This window comes from Ipomoea nil, unplaced genomic scaffold (genome assembly GCF_001879475.1).
Source record: "Ipomoea nil cultivar Tokyo-kokei standard unplaced genomic scaffold, Asagao_1.1 scaffold3056, whole genome shotgun sequence".
NCBI lineage: Eukaryota > Viridiplantae > Streptophyta > Magnoliopsida > Solanales > Convolvulaceae > Ipomoea > Ipomoea nil.
Window position 1 is genome coordinate 798,512 of NW_017619484.1, and position 24,208 is coordinate 822,719.

The 24,208-nt window shown below is 32.4% G+C and overlaps 2 protein-coding genes across 4 annotated transcripts; one reads left to right on the forward strand and one right to left on the reverse strand.

Moving 5' to 3' along the window:
• Positions 1–133: 133 nt before the first annotated feature.
• LOC109164015 (pentatricopeptide repeat-containing protein At1g73400, mitochondrial-like) lies at positions 134–8,052 on the forward strand. 3 transcript variants are annotated; one of them, XM_019312761.1, is made up of 5 exons: positions 134–332; positions 421–484; positions 1,107–1,150; positions 1,608–3,696; positions 8,040–8,052. In XM_019312761.1, the coding sequence occupies exon 4, from the start codon at positions 1,962–1,964 to the stop codon at positions 3,687–3,689; it is 1,728 nt and encodes a 575-aa protein (XP_019168306.1). In that variant the 5' UTR covers positions 134–332; positions 421–484; positions 1,107–1,150; positions 1,608–1,961; the 3' UTR covers positions 3,690–3,696; positions 8,040–8,052. The 3 variants fall into 3 exon arrangements, with proteins under 3 accessions (XP_019168306.1, XP_019168305.1, XP_019168307.1); XM_019312760.1 differs by lacking the exon at positions 8,040–8,052 and having other exon boundaries at positions 1,608–4,222; XM_019312762.1 differs by lacking the exons at positions 134–332; positions 421–484; positions 1,107–1,150; positions 8,040–8,052 and having other exon boundaries at positions 1,855–1,874; positions 1,908–4,222.
• On the reverse strand, positions 5,354–6,004 carry LOC109164045 (uncharacterized mitochondrial protein AtMg00810-like). Its single transcript, XM_019312796.1, has 3 exons — positions 5,745–6,004; positions 5,484–5,679; positions 5,354–5,407 (listed from the first exon to the last, which is right to left on the reverse strand). The coding sequence occupies exons 1-3, from the start codon at positions 6,002–6,004 to the stop codon at positions 5,354–5,356; spliced, it is 510 nt and encodes a 169-aa protein (XP_019168341.1).
• Positions 8,053–24,208: the final 16,156 nt, after the last annotated feature.

A 24,208-nucleotide genomic window follows, 5' to 3' on the forward strand; every position in this document is an offset into this window, starting at 1 on the left:
TCATTCTCTCATATCCTACGGCAAGTCCTTGGCATATATATATCATTTTTTTTTTTAGCTCAGACTGAAAAATATATATATCATTTTATTTAAATTCATTTCTTCCCAAACCAGTAGACCACGCCCCAGCCGCACTGTCGCCTCTTTCCTCTCTCGGTCTCTCCTCTGCGGCTCTGCCTCGCCACTCGCCACCGCCGACCAGACACCGTAAGCAGTCAGTCCGTCACACCAGCTCGGCAGCCCGTGAAGAAGAACAACTGAACAAAGAGATGACATACGAGGAGATGGAGGAGTACTTCTGGCCGTTCTGGGTGGACGGCAGCTCGGCAGCGGTCAGTCCTTCAACCTTTAATTGCGAATTTCTTGGATCTGTAAGTTCATTTGCCCTAATTACTTGCTAATTTTTCCCTAATTTTGCAGATTTTGAGGATTTTTGCAGATTTTCCCTAATTACTTGCCTTGCAGAGTTTATTTTGCCATTTTGGTAATCTCTTTGTTCTTTGTTAGGGGTGATTTACTTGTCATTTAAATTGATTAAATTAACTTTTCAAAGTGTTTTATTAGTAGTTTTTTTCTTTTATTTTTGTAGTATAGCTTGTTAATTGGTTGTGTAAAAAATATATAGCTTTCTCATCGAATTAAGAATACATCATTTTGTCAACTAGTATTAAAGATTAGAAACCGTCTAGTGTTTTATTTCCAGAAATTATGCTTTGCTAGTACATATTTTGTGAATCATCAGCAACTCGGCAAGCAGAACCAATACAAGACACCTTTAAACATAAATTGAGCAGAAAAAAAATGTAATTTTTAATGTTATCAATGATTTTATTGACATGTACAGCATGCCTAGAGGGTATCATATATACACCATCCAATTCAAATTTCCAGTCTCAGCTAAAAATGAACAAAAAATGAACTAATTGTCCTTGAAGAAATCTTGTTTTCTTGAAAGAACTTGTGTTCATTATACTCTGTATTATTATGTTGCTAATATGTTCATAAAAGCAAACAATGAAACAAAGATATGCTGCTCATATCATGCTGCTTCGAATTTTAGTTCTTTTAATAAAGGAAGTGGAATTTTTCTTGATGCGTTTTTGCAGATTTTGATGAATTTTATTAGCAGTGTGAGTCTGTGACCCTGCAGGTAAATCTTCATTTTTATTTTATTTTATTTTTGGGTTTTTATCAAAGAATCAAGTAAATTTACAAGCTACGTGTTGTGTTCTTTAAAAATAATCTTTCTAGATAAAATGAATAAACATTCATGTTCTTGATTACCTACTCTCTCCCCAATCTTTTTTGGTGATGGTTTACTCTTTGTTCTTTATTAGAAGTGCTTTACATGTCATGTAATTAACTTTTCAAAGTGCTTTATTAGTAGTTTTGTCTTTTATTTTTGTAGTATAGCTTGTTAATTGATTATATAAAAAATATACAGCTTTCTCATTGAATTAAGAATACATCATTTTGTCAACTGGTGTTAAAGATTAGAGATGGTTTAGTGTTTTTTATTTCCATAAATTATGCTTTGCTTATGTTTATCAGTTCATTGAATTAAGAATACATCACTTTATTTGTTGTATCTTCTCCCCCACTCAAAGGAAATGCTGGCTCCGTCCCTGACCATATGCGCATAGATGATACGCTTATCTGCCATCTGAGTGATCAAGTCATCAAAGTCTCTGCTGTGTCCTTAATATTTGACGTTCTTCCACTCGTTCGACGAATTGCCACAATGGGTGGTGTACATCCATACTGAACAATCCAGGTCAAGTTATCTACTTCGCGTATTGATCTTTGGCTGGCTTCCACTTGTTCGACGAATGGCTTCAATGGGTGGTGTGCGTGTTGCTTAACTTTGCCATGTAGTTCTGCGCTCTCACATAACATATCGGGTCTGGGTTCTGCGATATCAAGCAAATTTTCAAGTTGTACTTAGCTTTCCATTTTTGGCGATGTTTCAGCTCAAAGTTGTTTCATATGGTTGCAAGAGCATGAGCGTTGTTAAGATGATGTGCTCGAATCAACAGATGCTTCATCCCCGTAAATTTTCATGCTCAGTTCTTCATGGGTATACAACCATATTTGCATGGAATTTTCTTGCAGTGAATAAAATTAGCACGACTGGCACAATTTGGGCTCCAAAAACAGGTTCAAATTTTGATGTGCAATTGTTAAATTTATTTGGTGGGATTTTTTCTCGTAATTACACTTCAGGAACTATTGGATTGGAGAATGTATCTGATTATTGTAGCACTGCTGATAAGGCATACCAGACTATCATGGATTACGCTAATCCTGTGCATAAGATGGAGATAGCTCTCGATAAACTAGGCGTGGAACTGACTACTCCTCTGGTGGTAGAGGTCCTGAATAAGCTTCGATATGAGGAGAAATTAGCATTTAGGTTCTTCACGTGGGCGGGGAAGCAGGAAAATTATGGTCATGAGTCTCAGGTGTATAATGAGATGATTGATATATTGTCCAGTACAAAGTACAAGGTAAAGCAGTTCCGAATTGTTTGTGATCTTCTGGACTACATGAAGAGGAACAGTAAGAGTTCTGTTCCTGTCGAAGCGATGCTAACTATTCTGAGGCAGCATACTGAAAAGCATTTGACTCATCTTCACAAATTTGCAAGGAAGAAGAAAATAAGGGCGAAGACGCCACCCGAGATCTATGCCTTCAATTTACTGTTAGATGCTCTATGTAAGTGCGCTCTTGTTGAGGATGCTGAAGCCATGTTTAGGAGATTAAAGAACAAGTTAAACCCAAATGCAGATACTTATAACATTCTGTTTTTCGGATGGTGTAGAGTTAGAAACCCAACTAGAGGTATGGGCGTACTTGAAGACATGATCAAAATGGGGCATACACCTGATAACTTTACATACAATACAGCAATCGATAGTTTTTGCAAAGCGGGCATGGTTACAGAGGCTTCTGAACTACTGGAATTTATGAGAACTCAAGGTTCAACCATGTCTAGCCCCACTGCAAAAACCTATTCCATTATGATCGTGGCTCTTGTCCAGAATGATAGAATGGAGGAATGCTTTAAGGTTCTTGGGGATATGATAAGTAGCGGATGCCTTCCTGATGTTTCAACATATAAAGATCTCATTGAAGGTATGTATTTGGTTGGAAAGATCGAGGCGGCTTATAAACTTCTGGAAGAGATGGGAAGCAAAGGTTATCCTCCTGATATTGTTACTTTCAACTGCTTTCTTAAGGTCCTGTGCCACAATAATGACAGAGATGAAGCACTTAGGCTTTATCATAAAATGATCGAAGTGGGTTGTGTTCCTAGTGTACAAACTTTCAACATGCTAATTGCGATGTTTTTTAAGACTAATGATGTCGATGGTGCATTTGAGACATGGCGGGAGATGGATAATCGAGGCTGTGCACGGGATACAGAGACGTACTGTGTGATGATTGAAGGGCTCTTTGCTAGCGATAATACTCAAGACGCGTGTTTTCTGTTGGAAGAAGTGATATCCCGGGGAATGAAGCTTCCTTATCAGAAATTTGACTCTTTTCTGTTGCAGCTTTCTGAAGTTGGTAATCTTAAAGCTATACATAAACTGTCGGAGCATATGAGGACCTTCTACAACCCTGCTATGGCAAGACGATTTGCGCTGAACCAGAAGCGCAAGAGCATGAGTTTAAGAGGGAAGTAAGAACATGGTTATCCTTGAATCAATCATAAGATTCTGCAATTAATTATACAGAAGTGCAGATTTATACCTGTTTGAGAAATCTGCATAATGATCAGGCATGAAGCTGAGCAACATGTGTTATATATATTTATTTTGGGGTGACGAGGGAAACCCCAACCATTACTCGAGGGTGTGCACCGGGTAAACCTTATGGTTGCTCATAATAGCTAATTGGCTCAAATCAAGGAGGTTGGGATTCAAACTGGTGATTTTGTGGTTACAAATTTGTATCCTTAACCAGCTTGACTGGGTTACTTCACATGTGTTATATATTGTTTCTTCTATATGCAGAATATGCGATTTCCTAAGCCCCTCTGAGAAATAGAGAATAAGCTTCACTAGTGGAAGGGGTATCTTATATTCTTGCTGTTTTGTCAAACTGGCTAATTAAATATTTGATGAGCTATTCAAATATTGCAGTAACTTGGGTAGTAATTTCTAATTTGATGAGTCAGACATTTAATGGTCTTCTACAATGTAAATTTTGTGCATTATATTTTAAGAGTACTCTTTCTTTTTTCAATTTTTAGAAAGAGGCATTGTAGTAAAGAGCATTTGATAAAACTCCTATATTTCAATTATAAACATAATTTTTCTTAAACCTGTGTTCATATATTCTAGGAATAATTAGTTTTTTAAATCCTTTTTTATGTATCGTGCAGCTGTAAATCCATCGGTATACCGTGGACCAGGGTTATGGATCCTGATCCTAAACGACGTAGTTTTGAATTTTAATTTTGATGGTGCTTTTGTTGTTCAATTCACATCACAATTTGTTTTTTATTGTAAAACATGTGTATGTGTCTTGTGTTATACGTTTTTGTGTCGCATGTTATGTAATTCTGTACCTGAAATAAAGTAAATAACTAAATATAACATGTGCTTTTGTGTCTTGTGTTATGCGTTTTTGTATCTTATGTTATGTAATTTTGTACCTTAAGAATATTGATTCTGTACTTGAACTAAAGTAAATATAAAACATGTGTATGTGTCTTGTGTTATGCGTTTCTGTGCCTCATGTTATGCAATTCTGTACCTTAAGGGTATGAATTTTGTACCTGAAATAGATTAGTAGTTGTGTAACACACAATATATTGTGTGCCTTATTTTACGAATTTATTCCTTGTATTATGAAATTATGTGCCCATAGGACATATTATTTACATAAATTAGATTTGAGAATAAGTAAATATATAACATGGATGAGAATATAATTGTGTTGTATTCAATAATAATGTCTGAGAGTACAGGGAGCGAATATATAGAGATGCTAGATAGAATCCTAGTCTAACACGAATAATATAGTCATAGTCTAATATGAATAATATAGTCCTAATACTCCTCCTCAAGTACAAGTTCGGTCAGACAAAACATTGAGCTTGGAACGGAGTAAATTAAAACGTACAAACGAAAGAGACTTAGTAAAAATATCTGCTATCTGATCTTTGGTAGAAATAAAATTGACTTGTAATTCCTTCTTTGCTACTTATCGCGAACAAAGTGGTAGTCGGTCTCAATGTGTTTGGTGCGAGCATGAAACACCGGATTAGCACATAGATAAGTAGCACCCAGATTATCACACCAGAGTTTGGGTGCAGAAGGTGGCGCAAACCCGAGTTTCTTCATCAGAGATACGATCCAAGTAACCTCTGCAGAAACATCAGCGAGTCCTTTGTATTCTGCATCAGTTGAGGAATGAGCCACAATACGCTGTTTTCGACAAACCCATGAGACAAGATTGGTCCCCAAAAACACAGCAAAACCACTGGTAGATTTTCGATCATCAGGATTGCCAGCCCAATCGGAATCAGAATAAGCATGAATATCCAGAGAGGGAGAGGAAGTAATTTTAAGACCGAGATGTAGTGTCCCATTTATATATCGTAACACCCTCTTGAGAGCCGCCCAATCCGCAGTGGAAGAGAATGCATGTGCTGACACAAACGATTGACTGCATAGGAAAGATCAGGACGAGTTATCGTAAGATATTGTAGAGCACCTATAAAGCTACGATACTGAGTGGGATCAGCATATGGCACCACAACACCAGTCTCGGCCTTCGCGGTTGAAACCGGAGTGGCCACGGGCTTGCAATCAACCATACCTGCCCGTTTTAAAATATCTTTCATGTACCATTGTTGAGACAGAAGCATGCCACCAGACAACAGAATAATCTCAATACCCAGGAAAAAAGAGGGCACTCCCATATCACAAACTTTAAATTCAAGAGCCAACTTGTTAATAAGATCAGTCACATGAGCCGAATCAGAACCCATAATAACCAAAATATCATCCACATAAACCAGAAAATATAGACAAGTATTGCCATGTGAATATATAAATAAAGATATATCAGTCTTGGAAGGTGAGAAACCAACAGAAACCAGAAAATCATGCAAACGTGTGAACCAAGCACGGGGAGCTTGCTTAAGCCCATACAAAGAACGTTAAAGGAGACAAACGTGCCCGGGCATTGTTTTGTCTTCATAGCCAGGGGGCTGGCGCATATAAACTATCTCAGCGAGATTGCCGTTTAGGAAAGCATTGTGTATGTCTAGCTGTCGAATAGGCCATCCACGAGAAATAGCTAGGGATAAGAGAAAACGTACCGTAATCGGTTTAACAACGGGACTAAAGGTCTCAAAGAAATCCTCACCGGCAATCTGATTGAATCCCTTGGCAACTAACCGAGCCTTGTAACGCTCAATCGAACCATCAGACTTTCTCTTGGTTCTAAACACTCACTTACATCCAACTACATTCACATCTGATTTAAAGGGAACAAGCCTCCATGTATTGTTGTGCACCAAGGCATTAAATTCCAAATCCATTGCATCCCGCCATTCAGGAAATTTAACCGCTTGAGTAAAACATGTAGGCTCAGGAGTAACAGCAGCAGATAAAGCAACATGATCATGTGGTCCCGAACTTCTTGTATTCATTCCATGAGAGCGAACGGGTGAGGGCGCAAGACGAGACCGACCACGAGGCCGGCCTCTTGGCCGAGGAGCCGGCTGGTCCGTGACTGTTCGCTTGGACTAGGTCACGGGCTCGGCAGTAGCAGGCTGCTGGCAGTAGTGGTCAGAAGTGGCTATGGGCGCGGCAGGAGGGTCACGAGCAGTGACAATAGTCGGATCACCACCAGAAACAATTGGTGCAACACCCCACGGCTCCGAGCGTGGTTTTGGAACCTGTGAATCCACAGAAGCAACAAAAGGAAAGACAACCTCATCGAATCGCACATGGCGACAGATAAAAACCTTGTTAGTGTTAGTGTCTAAACAACGATAGCCACGAAAAGATTGAGGATATCCTAGAAAGACACAAGGGGATGACCGAAACTGTAGTTTGTTGCGATTATAGGGACGCAGATTTGGACAGCATAAACACTCAAAAACACGCAGATATGAATAAGATGGAGGAGACCGATGCAAAAGATAATGAGGAGATTTATCAATAAGACAGGAGTGGACATTTTATTAATTAGATAAACCGCAGTTTCAAAAGCATAATCCCAAAAACGAGACGGAACAGAGGATTGAGTCATTAATGCTAGTCCCGTTTCAATAACATGCCTATGCTTACGTTCTACCCTGCCATTTTGTTCATGAGTATACGCACAGGATTGCCTGTGACGAATACCTAAGGACGCAAGAGTGGAACCAAGCTTTTTATATTCCCCCCCTAAATCAGATTGAAAAGAAATAATCTTGCGAAAAAAGGAACGTTCAACTAGTGACCAAAACTTATCAAATATAGCATACAAATCAGATTTAGCATGCATGAGATAATACCACATATAACGAGTGTAATCATCCACAAACAACACAAAATATTTATAGCCAGACGCAGAAAGTAATGGCGCAGGGCCCCAAATATCTGAATAAATTAATTCCAAAGAATGCGTACTAGTAGTTTCGACATGAGACAAAGGAAAACGATAAGATTTTTCTAATTGACAAGAGGAACAGACATTGGGAAGATCACTAGAATTAAATGTACCAACAGACGAAGACGCTAAAATTTTACGTAAGACTCGAGAATGAGGATGCCCCAACCGCATGTGCCAAACGTAAGAGGACCGTGTAGCAACAAATGCAGCAGGGGAAGCAGAAGATGCATGCCATGTGTAGAGACCCCCAGACGCATGTCCCTTAAAAAGAACCTTCTTAGTCAAAATGTCTTTCACATAGAAACAAAGAGGGTGAAACTCAAAGAAAACATTATTGTACTTTGCAAAACGCTGGACAGATAATAGAGAAGAAAAGAGACCAGGGACATGCAAAACATCATGTAACTTAAAAGACATAGAATCAGTAGCTAACGAAGCAGAACCAACATTAATAATAGGCAAACCTGTACCATTGTCGACTCGCAGAGTCTCCGGGCCATCATAACTTGTCGCAGAAGTCATCAAAGAAGAATCAGGCGTAGCATGATTTGTAGCACTAGTGTCAGGGAACCACTGATGATGACCGTTGGAATCACCATTACCACCAGAGACGGCCACATTAGCCTGAAAACCCAGAGCCCCCGAATAACGCCGAAAACAGTTGGCTCCTGTGTGACCAAAACATTTACAAATTTGACAAGGATCATCATAGCGCCAAAAATAATTGACTCCCGTGTGACCAAAACGGTTACAAATTTGACACGGATCATCATAACGCCAAAAATAATTGGCTCCCATGTGGCTGAAACCTTTACAAATTTGACACAGATCACCAATGTCACGTCGTTGACCGGACCGCTTCTCATACGGTGTATCTTGGTTCGATGCCATCGGCTACTACTACGAAGTGAGGAACATGGATGTTGGAAAAGAAAACCCTAACTAACTGATACCAGATAAGAATATAATTGTGTTATATTCAATAATAATGTCTGAGAGTACAGGGAACGAATATATAGAGATGCTAGATAGAATCCTAGTCTAACACGAATAATATAGTCCTAGTCTAATATGAATAATAGAGTCCTAATAACATGTGTATGTGTCTTGTGTTGTGAGTTTTATATCTGTATTAAGAATAAATTAAAAATTGTGTTTAAACATGAGAAAAGGAAAAATACAGATTCTATTAAACTTAAATATCAAAACCACATCGTTTTGATCCTAGGTCCATAATGCTATGTTGATCTTGGTCCACGATATAAATTGCCCCCGTAAACAATGTATGGTTTATATCCCTTAATAACCTTCATGCCCACCTCCACCCAAAATGAGGGATTAAGAAAAATCCAGTGAAGGGGAACTAAAGATGTCTACAGTTATACCATGGACCCAGGTCCACTGCACTCTCCACCTTGGGTCTAAAATACACAATTTACATATTGGATGTTTACAATTTAAATTGTAAACATTTAGTATGTAAATTGTGAACATTCAGTGTATATATATATATATATATATATATATATATATATATATATATATATATATATATATTTAAACCTCTGCGGAGGCATACCCCTCATATTTTGGTATCAGAGCCTATTACGATTCTGAGAAAATTATATGATTCATTCATATTTAAAATTTTTAATTTAGAGACTTAGAGAACTTGAACAAGAGCTCCATATTTATTTCAAAGAAATGCATAAGTATCATTACTTACAAAATTGGAAATATTATGAAGAATTTTATTGGAGACATAAATTTACCCTTAATAAAATACAAAAACTTAAAAGTTATATTACAGAAATCTCTGCATAAATTTCATTATCTAAGGCTTAGAAATTAAAATGATTCATTCATGTTTAAAATTTTGCATTTGAAAACTTAGAAATTATGAACATAATCTTCAAGTTTTTCAAGCAGATATGCAATACTATTGTTATTTACAAAATTGGGAACAGTGTGTATATTCCTATAATAATTATGAATTTACACTTAAGAAAATTCTTGAACTTAAAAGTTATATTACAGAAATTTCGGCATGAATTTTTCTGAAAAAATTTCACATTTAAAATATTACCAAAAATTTTATAAAAATAGAGCATTAGAATCTAAAAAATGGTTAGACACTGAAGGGAAAAATTATGATCCAAATTCTTCTTTTTATAAAACAATGAAAAACACTTATGATTCTCATAAAGACATTTTAGAAGAAATTGAAAATTGTATAGCAAAGCTAATCTGTTAATATGAATCAGTCAAATGAAATAATTTTAAAACAAATTGATTATTTAAAAACTATGATGGAACAGCAATAAAAGAAAATTTCAAATTTACTAAAATTAATTGAAAATTTTAATACAAAATTTGACTTAGTAATAAGAGAAAAACAAATAATTGAAAATTCAAAATTAATTGAAATAAATAATTCCATAGATTTGTTATCTAAAAAATTTTCTAATATTCAGATTTCTTCACAAATTAAATCCAAAACAAAAAACTTTTTGACATACAATTTAGAGGAAGTCAAGAAAAATTTAAATAAATAATGAATCCTTTTTCGGGAAGGTCAAGAACATTAACTTCAGAAGAACCTAGTTCTTCTAGAATTAGCACACTAAACCAAACTAACAGTCCCTCTTATTTAAACAGACTTTTAAAATTTAACTCAAACAAAAATGCCTATAAATTAGAACAAATTGTTGACACAGAAAGAGACTTAGAAATTATGTCAAATGATTGCATTAATACATTAAGACCAAATATGTTATACAGAACTGGTGTTTTAGAAAACAATTCCAGTTTAATTAGAACACATAGATCCGAAATGTTAGAAATACCAGAAGGAAGGACTGAAACGTTCGGATTATTAACAAATGAAAGTATAAATCAAATTTCTTCCAAAAACTTAAATTATATACATTTGAGATTAATTACAATTGGAGTAAGAGGATTACTAATAAAACAAAACGGGACAAAAGTCTTAGTTGCTGTTTTAGACACTAGATATCAATCCTCACTAAATAAACAAATTATTGGGGTAATAGAAGTAGACATGAATAATAATATTGGAATTCATTATTTATGTCCAAATTATACTATTGCTTTAAAAGACATTAAGTATTTAAAAATTCAAGTCCAAACAAAGGGATTTGGAAATTTTAAGGGATCAAACATTGTGTTAGACGTAATCTTAATGGGAAGATTATCCACACAAGTTTGCCCAAGATTTAAAATTAAAATTGATAACATAATTAAGACAATCGAGTCTAAAGGAATCAAATTCTTTGGACCAGAACCAGTCTCTTCTTCTCTTTTGGCAGGAGAAGAATGGAAAATTGAAAACTTAACTACTGAAATTGAAACTTTAAAACCAACAAAGGTAGTAACTTATACCAATGAAAACGGATCTTTATTATTAAGATTCAAAAATTATGAAAACTCTAACCAACAAGATCCAGAAGAAGAATAGATTATGGATTCAAAAACTTCAGGAGCACTCACATTAGAAGAATTTCAAAAAATTAAAAGTGATGAGTTAATTATGGAAAAATTAAACCAAGAATTAGAAATAAGAAATTCAGAAAAATATAATTTACTGGAAAAATATCGAAATGATATCCACAAATTAAAAGAAAATTTTGAAAAAATTGAAGAAGAAGAAAACATGAGTCTAGAAGAAAACTCAATAAAGAATTTTATGAATACAGCAGAAACCAGTATAAATCAAAATTCTGCCACATCCTCATATTATCCATCTGCTACTCCTGAACAGATGGCTTACCCAGTAGGACATCCTCCTAGACTACCTGTCACAATTTACAACCAAAATAATCCTAACAGGAGAACTTTAGGAAAAAGAACCCCTCATGAAATTCAAATATTAGGAAAAGATCCTATAATTCTAAACATTGCTAATATTCATCCACAATTATTAGATAATTATTTAGAGCAATGGACTGCCATGATGATAGGGACTTTGAAAGTAGACATTTCAATATCACAGAAGGTGATGAAATGGTAAAAATTGCTGAAAATTATCTGGGAGATATTGTCAGGGCTGCATGGGAAGCCTTTAAAACAAATTTTCCAGACAAATTAGCAGAATTAATTGCGCAAGGGAGTAATATACATAATTTTGCTTATTTGATACACAGAATTAGCACAGGCAGAGATGCCAACACTGGATTAACAATTAGACAAGCAGAAGCTATGAGAGACTTGGAACAAATTTAATTATTTGATTGGAATCATGTAATAGAATTTCTCCAAGACTTTTATGCTCTAGCAAGTATTTCAGGAAATTATTTTTCTCCAGAATTAGGAGAAAGGCTTTTTACCAAGTTACCCGGACCATTGGGTAAAGAAATCCATGAATCATGGAAACTGGTACAAGCCAATGATATTTTTGACAATATAGGAATAAGAATTCAACACATTATTAGTGAATTAAAGAAAAAATGTACTTACATTCAAATTCAAAAAGAATTAAAACAAAAGAATGTAGGCTTTTGCAAACAAATTTACACTCCTCAACAGTATGGAAAACATCCTGATGATGGGTGCCAAAGAAAACAAACCAAACAAAAGAAAAACTATGTTAAGAGAAATTATTTGAGAAAATCAAATGCAAGAAAACCTTACCTAAACAAGACAAGACATGTTAGGAAATATAATCCTAATAAGACTTACAAGAGAACAATTACTTGTTTTGCTTGTAACAAACCTGGACATTTATCTTCTGTCTGTCCAAACAGACAAAATTTATTTACCAGGGAATCTAATTTAGTTTCCACAATAAATGAAGATTTGGTAGAAATAACATCTGATATTTCTAGTGAATCTGAAATTTGGAATATTTGTTCCTTAGAAGGAATGGAAACTGAAGAAGTTGAAATTCAAGAAGATAATTTTCCAAACAATGGAATCCTTTTAGAAAAATTAAATAATTTTAATCTTTTCTAAATGAAAAATTGCATAAATAATTGGAAATTTAAATCAGGAAGTGACAATATTATGTGTCACAAATGTAACTGGTATCCAGCTTTTAACAAAAGATGGAAGTGCCAGACATGTATGAAGCAAATTTGCTCAAATTGCATTAAAAAGCATTTTGAGATAGAAATTCCAAATTTAGAACAAACCAACACAATAAAAAATCCTGAAAATAAAATTGATCAATTAGAAACTAGAGTGACTAATTTAGAAAAAAGACTAGATATTGTGGAAGAAAAACTACATAAACTAATAATTTTGGTGGAAAAAGGGAAACAAATATCAGAAGAGAGAAATTTTAAATTCACCCAATTATCCCAAGAAGAACTAAACATTATCAACACAAAGGAAGCAGAAACCTGTACTGCTCCCATACCCTTAATTTGTAACACTGAAAAATTAATTCAAATTGTAATTCCTGGAAAAATAATAATACATGGATTAACATGTATTTTACCAATCTTAGTAGATTCAGGAGCAACCTCATCCACTATAGATTTGGGAATATTACCAGAAGAAATTAAACAAAAAATAGTTAAGGTACCACCTGTTTTCTCAACACAGTTTGATGGTACTAAAATTGCTATAGACTCACAATTAAAAAATTTACAAGTAAAGTTCCAAACCAATTGTAATAATTGGTCTGATACATATCACTGGCCCAAAATCTGGGTTAAAAATTTAAACAACCACAAAATTCCTATAATCATGGGATTAGACTTTATTCTTCACAACAATGGACAAATAATCATAAATAAAGATTATTTGACTATTAGTAAAAATTGCTCTTTAATACCTATAATTTCAAATTTCAAACCTAGAATCCTAGAACAAAAGAAATTTAAAAAATTAGAAGATTGCAAATGCATTAGCAGCCAAGAAAAGTGCAGTTGCAACTTTCTAAAAATTGAAGAAAATTCATAAGTCAAGGAAGAAATTCTTAAGAATCTAAATTTAAAAGAAGGGATTGAACTAAATCTACACTTAATAGATACAAATGATTTTAAAAGAAAATTAAAAAACAATGACTTAGACCAATTAATAAAAGAATTAGAAAAAGAAGAAATTATAGGAGAAAATCCTACTAAATTCTGGGAAAGAAACAAAACAATTTGTAAATTAGAAATTATAAACCCAGACATCACAATAAAATCACCAAATTTTAAATATGGAAATTGGGAACAAGAAGAATTTAAAATGCATATTGAACAATTATTAAAATTAGGCATAATTAGAAAATCAAGTTCAAGACATAGAACTCCTGCTTTTATTGTTCAAAAAGAAGCAGAAAAGAAAAGAGGTCAATCTAGAATGGTCTTTGATTATAGAAGACTTAATGACAATACTTATGAAGATGGGTATTGCATTCCAGATAAAGACACTCTAATTAACAAAATTCAGGAAAAAAATTGGTTTTCAAAATTTGATTTAAAATCTGGTTTTTGGCAAGTCAAAATGCATCCAGATAGTATAGAATGGACTGCATTTTTATGCACATTAGGACACTTTGAGTGGCTAGTAATGCCATTTGGATTGAAGAATGTACCGCAAATTTTTCAAAGAATGATGGATGAAATTTTTAAAGATTGTTACAATTTTACTTGTATTTACATTGATGACATTTTAGTCTTTTCAAAAACAGAAAATGAACACAGAGCACACTTATACACTATTTTTACAATTTTTGAAAAATATGGATTAATAATATCCAAAAAGAAAATGGAAATAGGAAAAAATTATATTTCCTTCCTAGGAGCTGAAATTGGAGAGGGAAGTATTAAATTACAACCCCACATCTCTAGAAAAATTTTGGAATTTCCTGACAAATTGGAAGAATTAAAACAATTACAATCCTTTTTAGGATTAGTAAATTATGTAAGACCTTATTTCCAAAATTTAGCAAAATTAACTACTACATTATACAATAAAGCTCAAAGTAAAGGAGTGAGAAAATTTAATGACCAAGATATCAAAATTATCCAACAAATTAAGGAAAAGATTAAATTACTTGAACCCCTGGCATTACCCCTTGAATCAGACTATTTGATAATAAAAACTGATGGTAGTGAAATGGGTTGGGGAGGAATTTTGATTAAAAAACCAAATGAATTTGCTTTAAAATCTACAGAAAGAATTTGTAGATATACATCTGGAGTATTCAAAGAAAAATGATATTTAACATCTTTGGACTTTGAATTACTTGCAATAATTTATGTACTTGAGAAATTCGCACTGTTTATTTTATCAAAAAAGCAAATTACTATCAGAACAGATTGCGAATCAATTGTTAAATTTGCAGATACTAAAAATGAAAGAAAATTAACTTCTAATAGATGGCTAAAATTTAGAGAATTTGTCCTTAATAGAGGATTTAAAATTAAATGGGAACATATTAAAGGAAAAGATAATAAGATTTCAGATTTATTATCAAGAAAATTATTATGTGACTAATCAATCTTTGTTGAGTTGTGCAGAAAATTTGAGACTCTCAGCAATAAATTCCAGACTTTGAACATGGAGAAAATTTTCACATTTGACAAGACGGAATTAAAGACATTTCCAGAGAAAAATCAATTTAAGACACCTCTCAGAAGCAGACTTCATGACAAGGAGACATGTCTTCTGGACAATATTTGGAACTTGGCTACTGAAAGGCAAGCTAACCCTAAAAAGGTAGTTATTCTCAATGCCTTAGCAGAATATTTCCATTCTGGAAAACAATTTAAGAAAAAACCATATTCCTGTTATGTTTTATACAACGGCCCTAAGGCTGGAGTATATCTAAAATGGGAAGAAATGGTACCTTTAATTGAGGAAATTAAATTATTTCCTAAATTCGGAATACCCCTTTTTAAGGAATTTTTCGATATTCAGGAAAGCAATTAACTCTGTTATTGAGAACTGCGGAGAAAATTCTCATATTTCTCCAAAAGTTCTTAAATATCAGAAATATTTGAAACATTTGGAGAATTTTGAGGATCCTGATTTCCTCAAAGAAATTTCAGACCCAGAAATTGACACATCATCTTCTGTTCAGAAGAATGAAAAATTACAGACTCCTCCTGAGACAGGAAAATTTCTACCGTTCTCTACACCTACTTTTGCAGACACCCCTAGAGAACAATTAACTTCTACTCCAAAACACAAAAATTTACTTATTCTGGAAAAACCAAAAATTCAACCAATTTCTCCACCAAAGCAGCCTTTTCTTTCTGCTGAGGAAGTAAATTTAAAGACATTCATGCTTCTTCAAGACTACTTAGCCCAAATTACCAATAACCAAGTTCTATCCAAAGGAATTTCCACCACTTGGGAATTCACATACGACATTTTCAAAATTTGTCAAAGCCAATACCCAAATTGTCCCGAAAACCAAGAGGATGAATGTTTTTGTAAATTAGATTCTGCCATTAGAAAGGCAAATTTGTTGATTCCAAATTTTAAACCATTCAAATTCAGAGATTATCCAGTCACAATTCCATCACTTATCAAGCATGGTCTGGTAAACTCCATAAATTCTCCATCACTTCCAGATTATTCACCCTTTTTTGTCTCACTTTTATCTGATACATTTGAAACCATAGTTCCAGAAGTGAGAAAAAATTTCTTGATAAAATTCAATTCCCTCTATCCTGATTTTGAAAGAAAAATTCCAGCATATCATTTACTGGAAATCTTCTTCCAAGACATTGATGATGAATATCAAGAATTTTGTAAAGAAAATTCTGAAATTAAAATGATTAAAATTGAAGACCCTATGGAAAGACAGCTGGAAATTGTCCGGGCAAAAATTCTGGCAAATGATTTTGGATGGACCAGGACAAAATTTGCTACAATGAACATTTTAAGAGAAGATGAACAAGGAAAGATCTATTGTGAATCTTCAATAGCATCCAAGTTCTTCTTCCCATTTCAAGTTGAGCACCCAAGACCAAAGCTGGTTCAGACATACAGGAAGCACAAAGAAGTACTCAAAAATTTCAGTGCAAGCCGCTATTCAAGAAATTCTTCATCAGATTTGTCACTCTAAAAAATGATGAAGAAAACAAATTCAAGACCCGCCAAGGAAGTTTTCCTACAGCAATAATTTTATCAAAAGGCTACTGGTGAAAATTTGAAAAGACAGCTACTATTGAAACTTGGTATCCATACTGTACATGGGTCCCAACTTTCAGACAAAATTAAAGACTTCATGGCTAAGGAAGGGGGCCTGTCCCTTCCAAGAGATAAATCCAATTTATCTCTGCGTTGTAAAAAGATAAAGATAAGATTCGTTCTTATCTTCATCTTTATTACAACATGTGAAAAATGTAATATATGTACAAAGTAGCTGATGAGATAAGATTCGTTCTTATCTTCATCCTGTAGATAGTAGTTAACTGTATATCCTAGAACCTTCAGTCTCTTGTATAAATAGGTGTGATGATCTCTCCGAAGACACACACAACTATCATCTACCTTATGCATCCTAATGAAAACCCCTTTGTTCATAAGCTCTAAATTTTCACACTAAATTTCTTTGCTCCAACTTCTTCAAATTGCTACTAAGAGGTATGATCCCAACTTAATCTTCTTACTTTGTGTTAGTTTTTATTCTTATTTTTAATCATATGTATATCTGAATCCAACAGACGTAAATCCTGTTTGAGCCGAAGCAATCCATGTAGTCTAGAAAACCTTTGGGGAAGAAGTACCAGGAAGGGAAAAGAGTACCCAAATAAGGTTCATAGATGTTGTTAGGATTGTAAACAGAGAAATCCGGTAGTAGGTTAGGGGTGAAAAGGTGAGGGTTTTAGATAAAATATGATTAAATAGTAAGCATAAAAACTAACATGAACTGATAAGATTAAGAAAGATCATATCTGGCAGTAGTAAAGAGAAGAAGAAGGAGCAAAGCTTTAAAAACTGTTTGAAAAAACTAAAATTTTGAAAATATAAATCCTCAAAACAATGCCTGCTAAAAAGACAATTTATACAAAAAATTAAAAACATGGATAAAAAATTTATTCAAGAATATTTTGGAAACAATGAAAATTTTCAAGTTGAAAGAAATTTTGGAAACATATTTACGACATACTATTTAGATGAAAAATCTAAAGATAAAGAATTTCTTGAATATACAATAAATATTCCAAATTTCAACGAAAAAATTTATTATCTACTTAAAAAATTTCCCTACCCAGACTTGGTAAAACAAATTATCAAGTATTTAAAATTTTTCACATTCCAAGAAAAATTTATATTAGACAAATTAAAAGAACAATTAGAAATAGATTTTGAAGAAGAAAAATTAGAAAATTTGGTTGAAGAGATAATCGAATTAGTTTGTCAATCAAGACACATTAAAAATTTTGAAGCAGAATTTCATCAACAGCATGCACACATAAATTATGAAATAGGAGACTCCTACAGACATTCAACTCCTGTTTATCCCATAAATTACGACTCTGATAATTATGAAAATTACTACAGTGGAGCTGAAACTGAATAATTTTAGCAATTTTGAAATGTCTTCAACTATCATTTTTTACACCTTAAATTTAATTTTCAACTCCTACACACATCCAAACTCTTCATCAAAATTTATTTCCGAACATATAAATTCAAACAACATTTCTACTTTGTATTATTTCATAACTAATTCAAAAAAATATTAATGCTATGTACTACATGTCATGGATTAGTCACTTCAACTCCTACACATACCCAAACTCTTCAAAATTTATCTCCGAAGTTATAAATTTAAGACACTATTCCACTTTGACTTATTTCCTAACTAATACAAAATTTATTAATGACATGTACTACATGTCATTGGATAGTCATTCCAAAAACTACTCCACCATTTCTTTTTCACAAATTACTATCCTATTTCTTACATGTGTTATTTTTCACAAACTAAACCTCTGCGGAGGCATACCCCTCATATTTTGGTATATATATATATATATATATATATATATATATATATATATATATATATATATATATATATATATATATATATATATATAGAGGATGCGGATCAAATGCGCAGGAGGTCTTTAGGTAAAAAATAGGGTTAAGTCTCGACCATAGATATAGTCCAAATCAACAACCCAGATTGAAGATGATTAAAAAAACGCGCGGTGGCATTCTTGTAATTTTGAGCAATAAATCAGCTTGTCTTTTGTATCTGAGTGCACATTTGTCCTTCTTCGAGTGCATATTTTTCCTTCTTCGAGTGCATCACTTTTATTCCAGTACTTAGTTTCTCCTTTGAGTGCACATCTTTGTACCTTTGAGTGCAAATCTTTGGCCTTCAAGTGCGCGTTTTGTAGCCTTCAAATGCATGTTTTCCTTTGAATTTTCCCTTTTTAGTGTCTTTTTTTTTTCCTCTCCCTTGCCTTCTAGTGATCATCTTTATACTTTCAAGTGCTCAATTTAATGCCTACAAGTGTATGTGTGACTTAATATTGTGTAAATTAAAAAAAAAAAAAAACCTTAGCATTCAAGTGAACCATTTTTTTTTCCTTCGTTGCGGATTTTTTGTCTTCAAGTGCACAGTTTTATGCCTTCAAGTGCATGTCCTTTTGCCTTCAAGTGCACAGTTTTATGCCTTCAAGTGCATGTCCTTTTGCCTTCAAGTGCACAACTTCTGGACAATATTTGTTATATCTTGTGCATTTTTTCAATAACATATAACTAAATTTCTAATGAAATTTGTGAGACTTATAAACGATTTGTATGGGTAATTGGTTTAATAACACTTAAGTTGAATAACCTCCCTTTGTAGCATAAATTGCATCAATTGCATGTCTATTTACCTTCGAATGCAATTTTTTTGCACATGTTTTTAACTTCAAGTGCGATAACCGTATTTTCGCATGGGAAGTGGCATGTGCACCTAATTCTAAATAGTTAACTGAATATTTCGGTCTTTAAGTGTTTTGCTTAGTGTTCATTTAGTTCAACCATTATTGTTAAATGAATTATTATAGATAAAGAAATTCCTAATTTAAGAAATTTAGATGAAGTAGTAAAAATTTAAATTTTTTAAATATAATGCAACCCAAAAATATCGGATGGTTGATAAATATGATGTAATCCAAAGGTCAAAACGCTAAAGAAAGTGTTTGATTATTCTAACAATTTTTTGGAGAATGATTTTCCCAAAACACCATTGTATTTAAAAAAAAAAAAAACAAACCGTTTATTATGGAGCCGTTTCAACTCCTTGAATGACAAGAGCCAGTTTAATTGACTCACTGCTTGCACAGTAACGGATTGGCAAGCTTAATGCTTAAACGGATTGGCAAGTATTTTATAGAAATATAATAAATATTAATATTTTGTTCAATACTTTCACATGATAATCTATGACACGGATCTCACAACACATGAAAACACGTAGGGAAAAACTACCACTACCAAATATCAATATGCACTTGTAAAATAAAGAGTTTATAGTACAACTAAGATCTCAGTCATATACAGGGAAAATCTAAAACTTTCAACACCATAATCTCATTGCATGATGATGCCCTCTATGTTATGGATAGTTATGTTGTGCATCCGTATGCACCATGCATAGTGCATACGGATGCAAAAACGTCGTTTTATTAAAAACGCGCATCCCACTTAAAAAAAAAAATCAGTTTCGATTCCCCTCAACAACATTATGTTGTTCATTCATTCTGGAATTTTAGTTCATAGATTCTGGAATTTTAGTTCATTGATTCTGGAATTTTTGTTCATCGATTCTGGAATTTTAGTTCATTGATTCTGAAATTTTAGTTCATAGATTAGATTCTGGAATTTTAGTTCATAGATTCTGGAATTTTAGTTCATCGATTCTGGAATTTTAGTTCATATGTTGTTGCTAGGAATCGAAACTGATTTTTTTTTTAAGTGAGACGCACGTTTTTAATAAAATGACGTCGTTTTTTGCATCCGTATGCACCATGCATGGTGCATACGGATGCACAGCATAATTTGCCCTATGTTATCACTAGTAACCTAATTGCACTTGACATACTACCAATAAAAAAAAAGAGGACATGACATGTACTGAAGATGAAGACAATGATAATGCTACCCAAAAGAGAATTAAGAAGACTTATAGAAATTTAAATCAAAAGTAGTGTTTATTTAGACTAGCATTATTATTACGAAGTTGCAAACATTTATTATAGTGACAATTATAATGATTTTCTCATATATTATTTTTCTTGAAAGCCCACAAAGAGTCAACACCACCTCAGTGGAGGCTCGATCTCATGGCAAATTATGCTATGCGCACGACGCTAAAACGACGTCGTTTTCAGTGAAAACGACGCTGCCTTAACTAAAAAAAAAAAATTTGTTCGAAACGCCGTTAACGGCATATTCGTTATGAAATTATGAATATACAGTTATGACATTATGAATGTACAGTTATAGAATTATGAATGTACAGTTATGGAATTATGAACTTACAATTATGAACATAGAGCTTCGAAAATTATGAATGTTCGGTATGGAATTATGAATATACAGTATGGAATTATGAATGTACAATTATGGAATTATGAATGTACAGTTATGGAATTATGAATGTACAGTTATGAAATTATGAACATAGAACTCTGACATTATGAACATAGAGCTTTGAAAATTATGAATTTACAGTTATTGAATTATGAATGTACAGTTATGGAATTATGAATGTACAGTTATGGAATTATGAATGTACAGTTATGAAATTATGAACACAAAGTTGTGAATATATGCTCCTATAACGAAGCGGTCTGAAATTAAATTTTTTTTTTTAAAAAAAAAAAAGAAGGAAGATAACGGTGCCTGACGGCACCGTTACCGTGCCCATGATGCACGCTGGGCACGAGTCCACAGCATAACGACTCCGATCTCATGACCTCCCATATGGGAGAGTCACTACATGTCATCTGAGCCCAAGGTGCATGGCCTGCATTTATATACTTTAAACAAATTCAACATTCAATTACCTATGCAAGAACATCTCCTATATAATATTGCATTGATATACTTTGAAGTACTTATTTAAAAATAATTATTCGGCATTATCCCATTCGCGCAGTGCGCGTAAAAAAAACTAGTAATTTAATAACAGTAAAATAGAGTAATAATTATGCCAACTTTGATTGGGATGAGGTTCAAACCTAAGACCTTTCTTATTGAAATCAATGAGTAAGTTAACGGAGAATATAATTTTTAAGGGAATTTTGATTGTGATGGAGTTCGAACTTAAAACCTTTCTCATTGAAATCATATAATTATGAATAAAAATTTAGAAATTTCAAAGAAAAATTAAAATCCGAACAACATGAACCATTCATTTGATTTAATAATTGGAGGGATATTTTTTCTACTCATTATAGGCCTAACTCATTTTGGCTCTTATTAGTATATACTAGTTTTGTACGCACATTGCGCGATTGGATAATGCCCAATGTTTTTTTTTTGTTTTTTTTTTTTGTTTTTTTTTTTTTTTTGTTTTTTTGTTTTTTTTTTTGTTTTTAAATAAGTACTTTAAAGTATATTAAGACAAGATTATATTAGATTTTTTCATGCATAGATAATTGAATGTTGAATTTGTGTATTTAAATAGGTAATTCTAAGTTTACAAATGCAAGATAATATAGTCAAGATTGATTATAGACTTATATTGTCAATAAAATAATAAAATAATTGATAGGTATGGTTGAAACCAAATACGGGACATAAGGGAGAGCAAATAAAAATTATGACATAAAATATTAAATCTATACTAATATTGAAGAGCCAACTGCTGATTGACAAACAAGGACATTACGAGATAGTTCCCACTTCAATTTGTTGGGTGATTTGAATACTCATTTATCAATATATCCGCCAAGTATTAATATGATTGGCTTAATTATTATTATTTTTTAAAAACAATTGTTATTATTATTATTATTATTATTATTATTATTATTATTATTATTATTATTATTATTATTATTATTATTATTATTATTATTATTATTATTATTATTATTATTATTATTGTTATATGTATACCCTTAAGTCATTTTACATGTTAATCTAAACAGGTAATTTTTTCAAATATCATTTTACCAACCGTTGATATAATTCGCTGGTCAAATCCGCTAATATAATCCGCTAACGCTAACTGCTAACTGCTGATTATCAAACAGGGACATTGCGAGGAAGTTTTCACTTTAATTTGTTGTGTGATTTGAATACTCTTTTTTTTTTTGTCAACAAATCCCTCAAATAGTTAATATGATTAGCTTTATTAATTATATATATTTTTTAATTTTTTCATGGTATTAATAAAATACTTGGTAAATAAATATATTGCATTATTTTGTATTATAACTTTGATATTTAATTAAAAAATAGTGCACAAAAAGATAATAGACAATGTAGTGAATATAATCAATTGATAAATTTGAATTTAAAGAATTTTTATATTGGAGAAATATAAAGACAATATAACTAATAAAATTATTTTTCTTAATTAATTTATTGATAATGAATAATTTGTTTTAATAAAGACATTGTAGGAATAATGTAGCGAATATAACTAATGAAATTATTTCTTTTTTTAATTTATTGATAATGAATACTTTTTTTTTTTTTTTAATAAAGACATTGTAGACACATAATTCTAAATTAAAGAAATGGATATGTATTATTTTTTGTTGTAGCTACTAAATTATTATTTTAATTTAATAAGAGTAAAATAGAGTACTAATTATGCCAACTTTGATTGGGATGTGGTTCGAACCTAAGACCTTTCTTATTGAAATTAATGAGTAAGTTAACAGTGAACTAACTGAAATTAACAGAAAAGATAATATTTAACGGAAAAGTTAACGGATAATCATATTCATTAGGATAAATTAGGAAATTTTGAGGAAGAACTAAAATCTGATCAATCTGAGCCAATTATTTGATTAAAAAATTTGACCGTCATTTTTCAATGGCAAATTATTGTGTGGACCAAGGTCTACACAGTGTTATGTGGACCATAATAAAAAGTACATTTTTAATATACTAAATATACATTATTTTTATATTGAATGTACATTATACAATATAATGTACACTCAGTGCAAAAATAATGTACATCCCCTGAATACAAAGTACATTATTTTTGTGCTGAACTGTTGAATATACATTATTTTATAGTATACAAAATATGATCCACACAACTTATATGAACCATGGTCCACACAATAATGATTATTTTTTAATCTATTATAGGCCTAACTCTCTTGGGCTCTTATTAGTATAGTAGATATAGTAGATATTATATATTTTTTTTTTGGTGAATTATAGTAGATAGTAGATAGATATATTGAAAAATGTTAAAAAAAAAATGATTCGAAGAATCATACATGAACCGTTAGCATAATGGTTCGGTTAGTTTTTTTTTTTTTTTTTTTTTTCAAATCATGGTCAACATTACCTATTAATCAGCTCGTTTGGTCCGCTGGAAAATATTTGAAGGGAAATGGAATTAGAATTCCATGGAAAATAAATTCCAAGAAAACAGATTTCATTGTTTGGTTGGTGGAAAAGAAATTACTGGGAATAT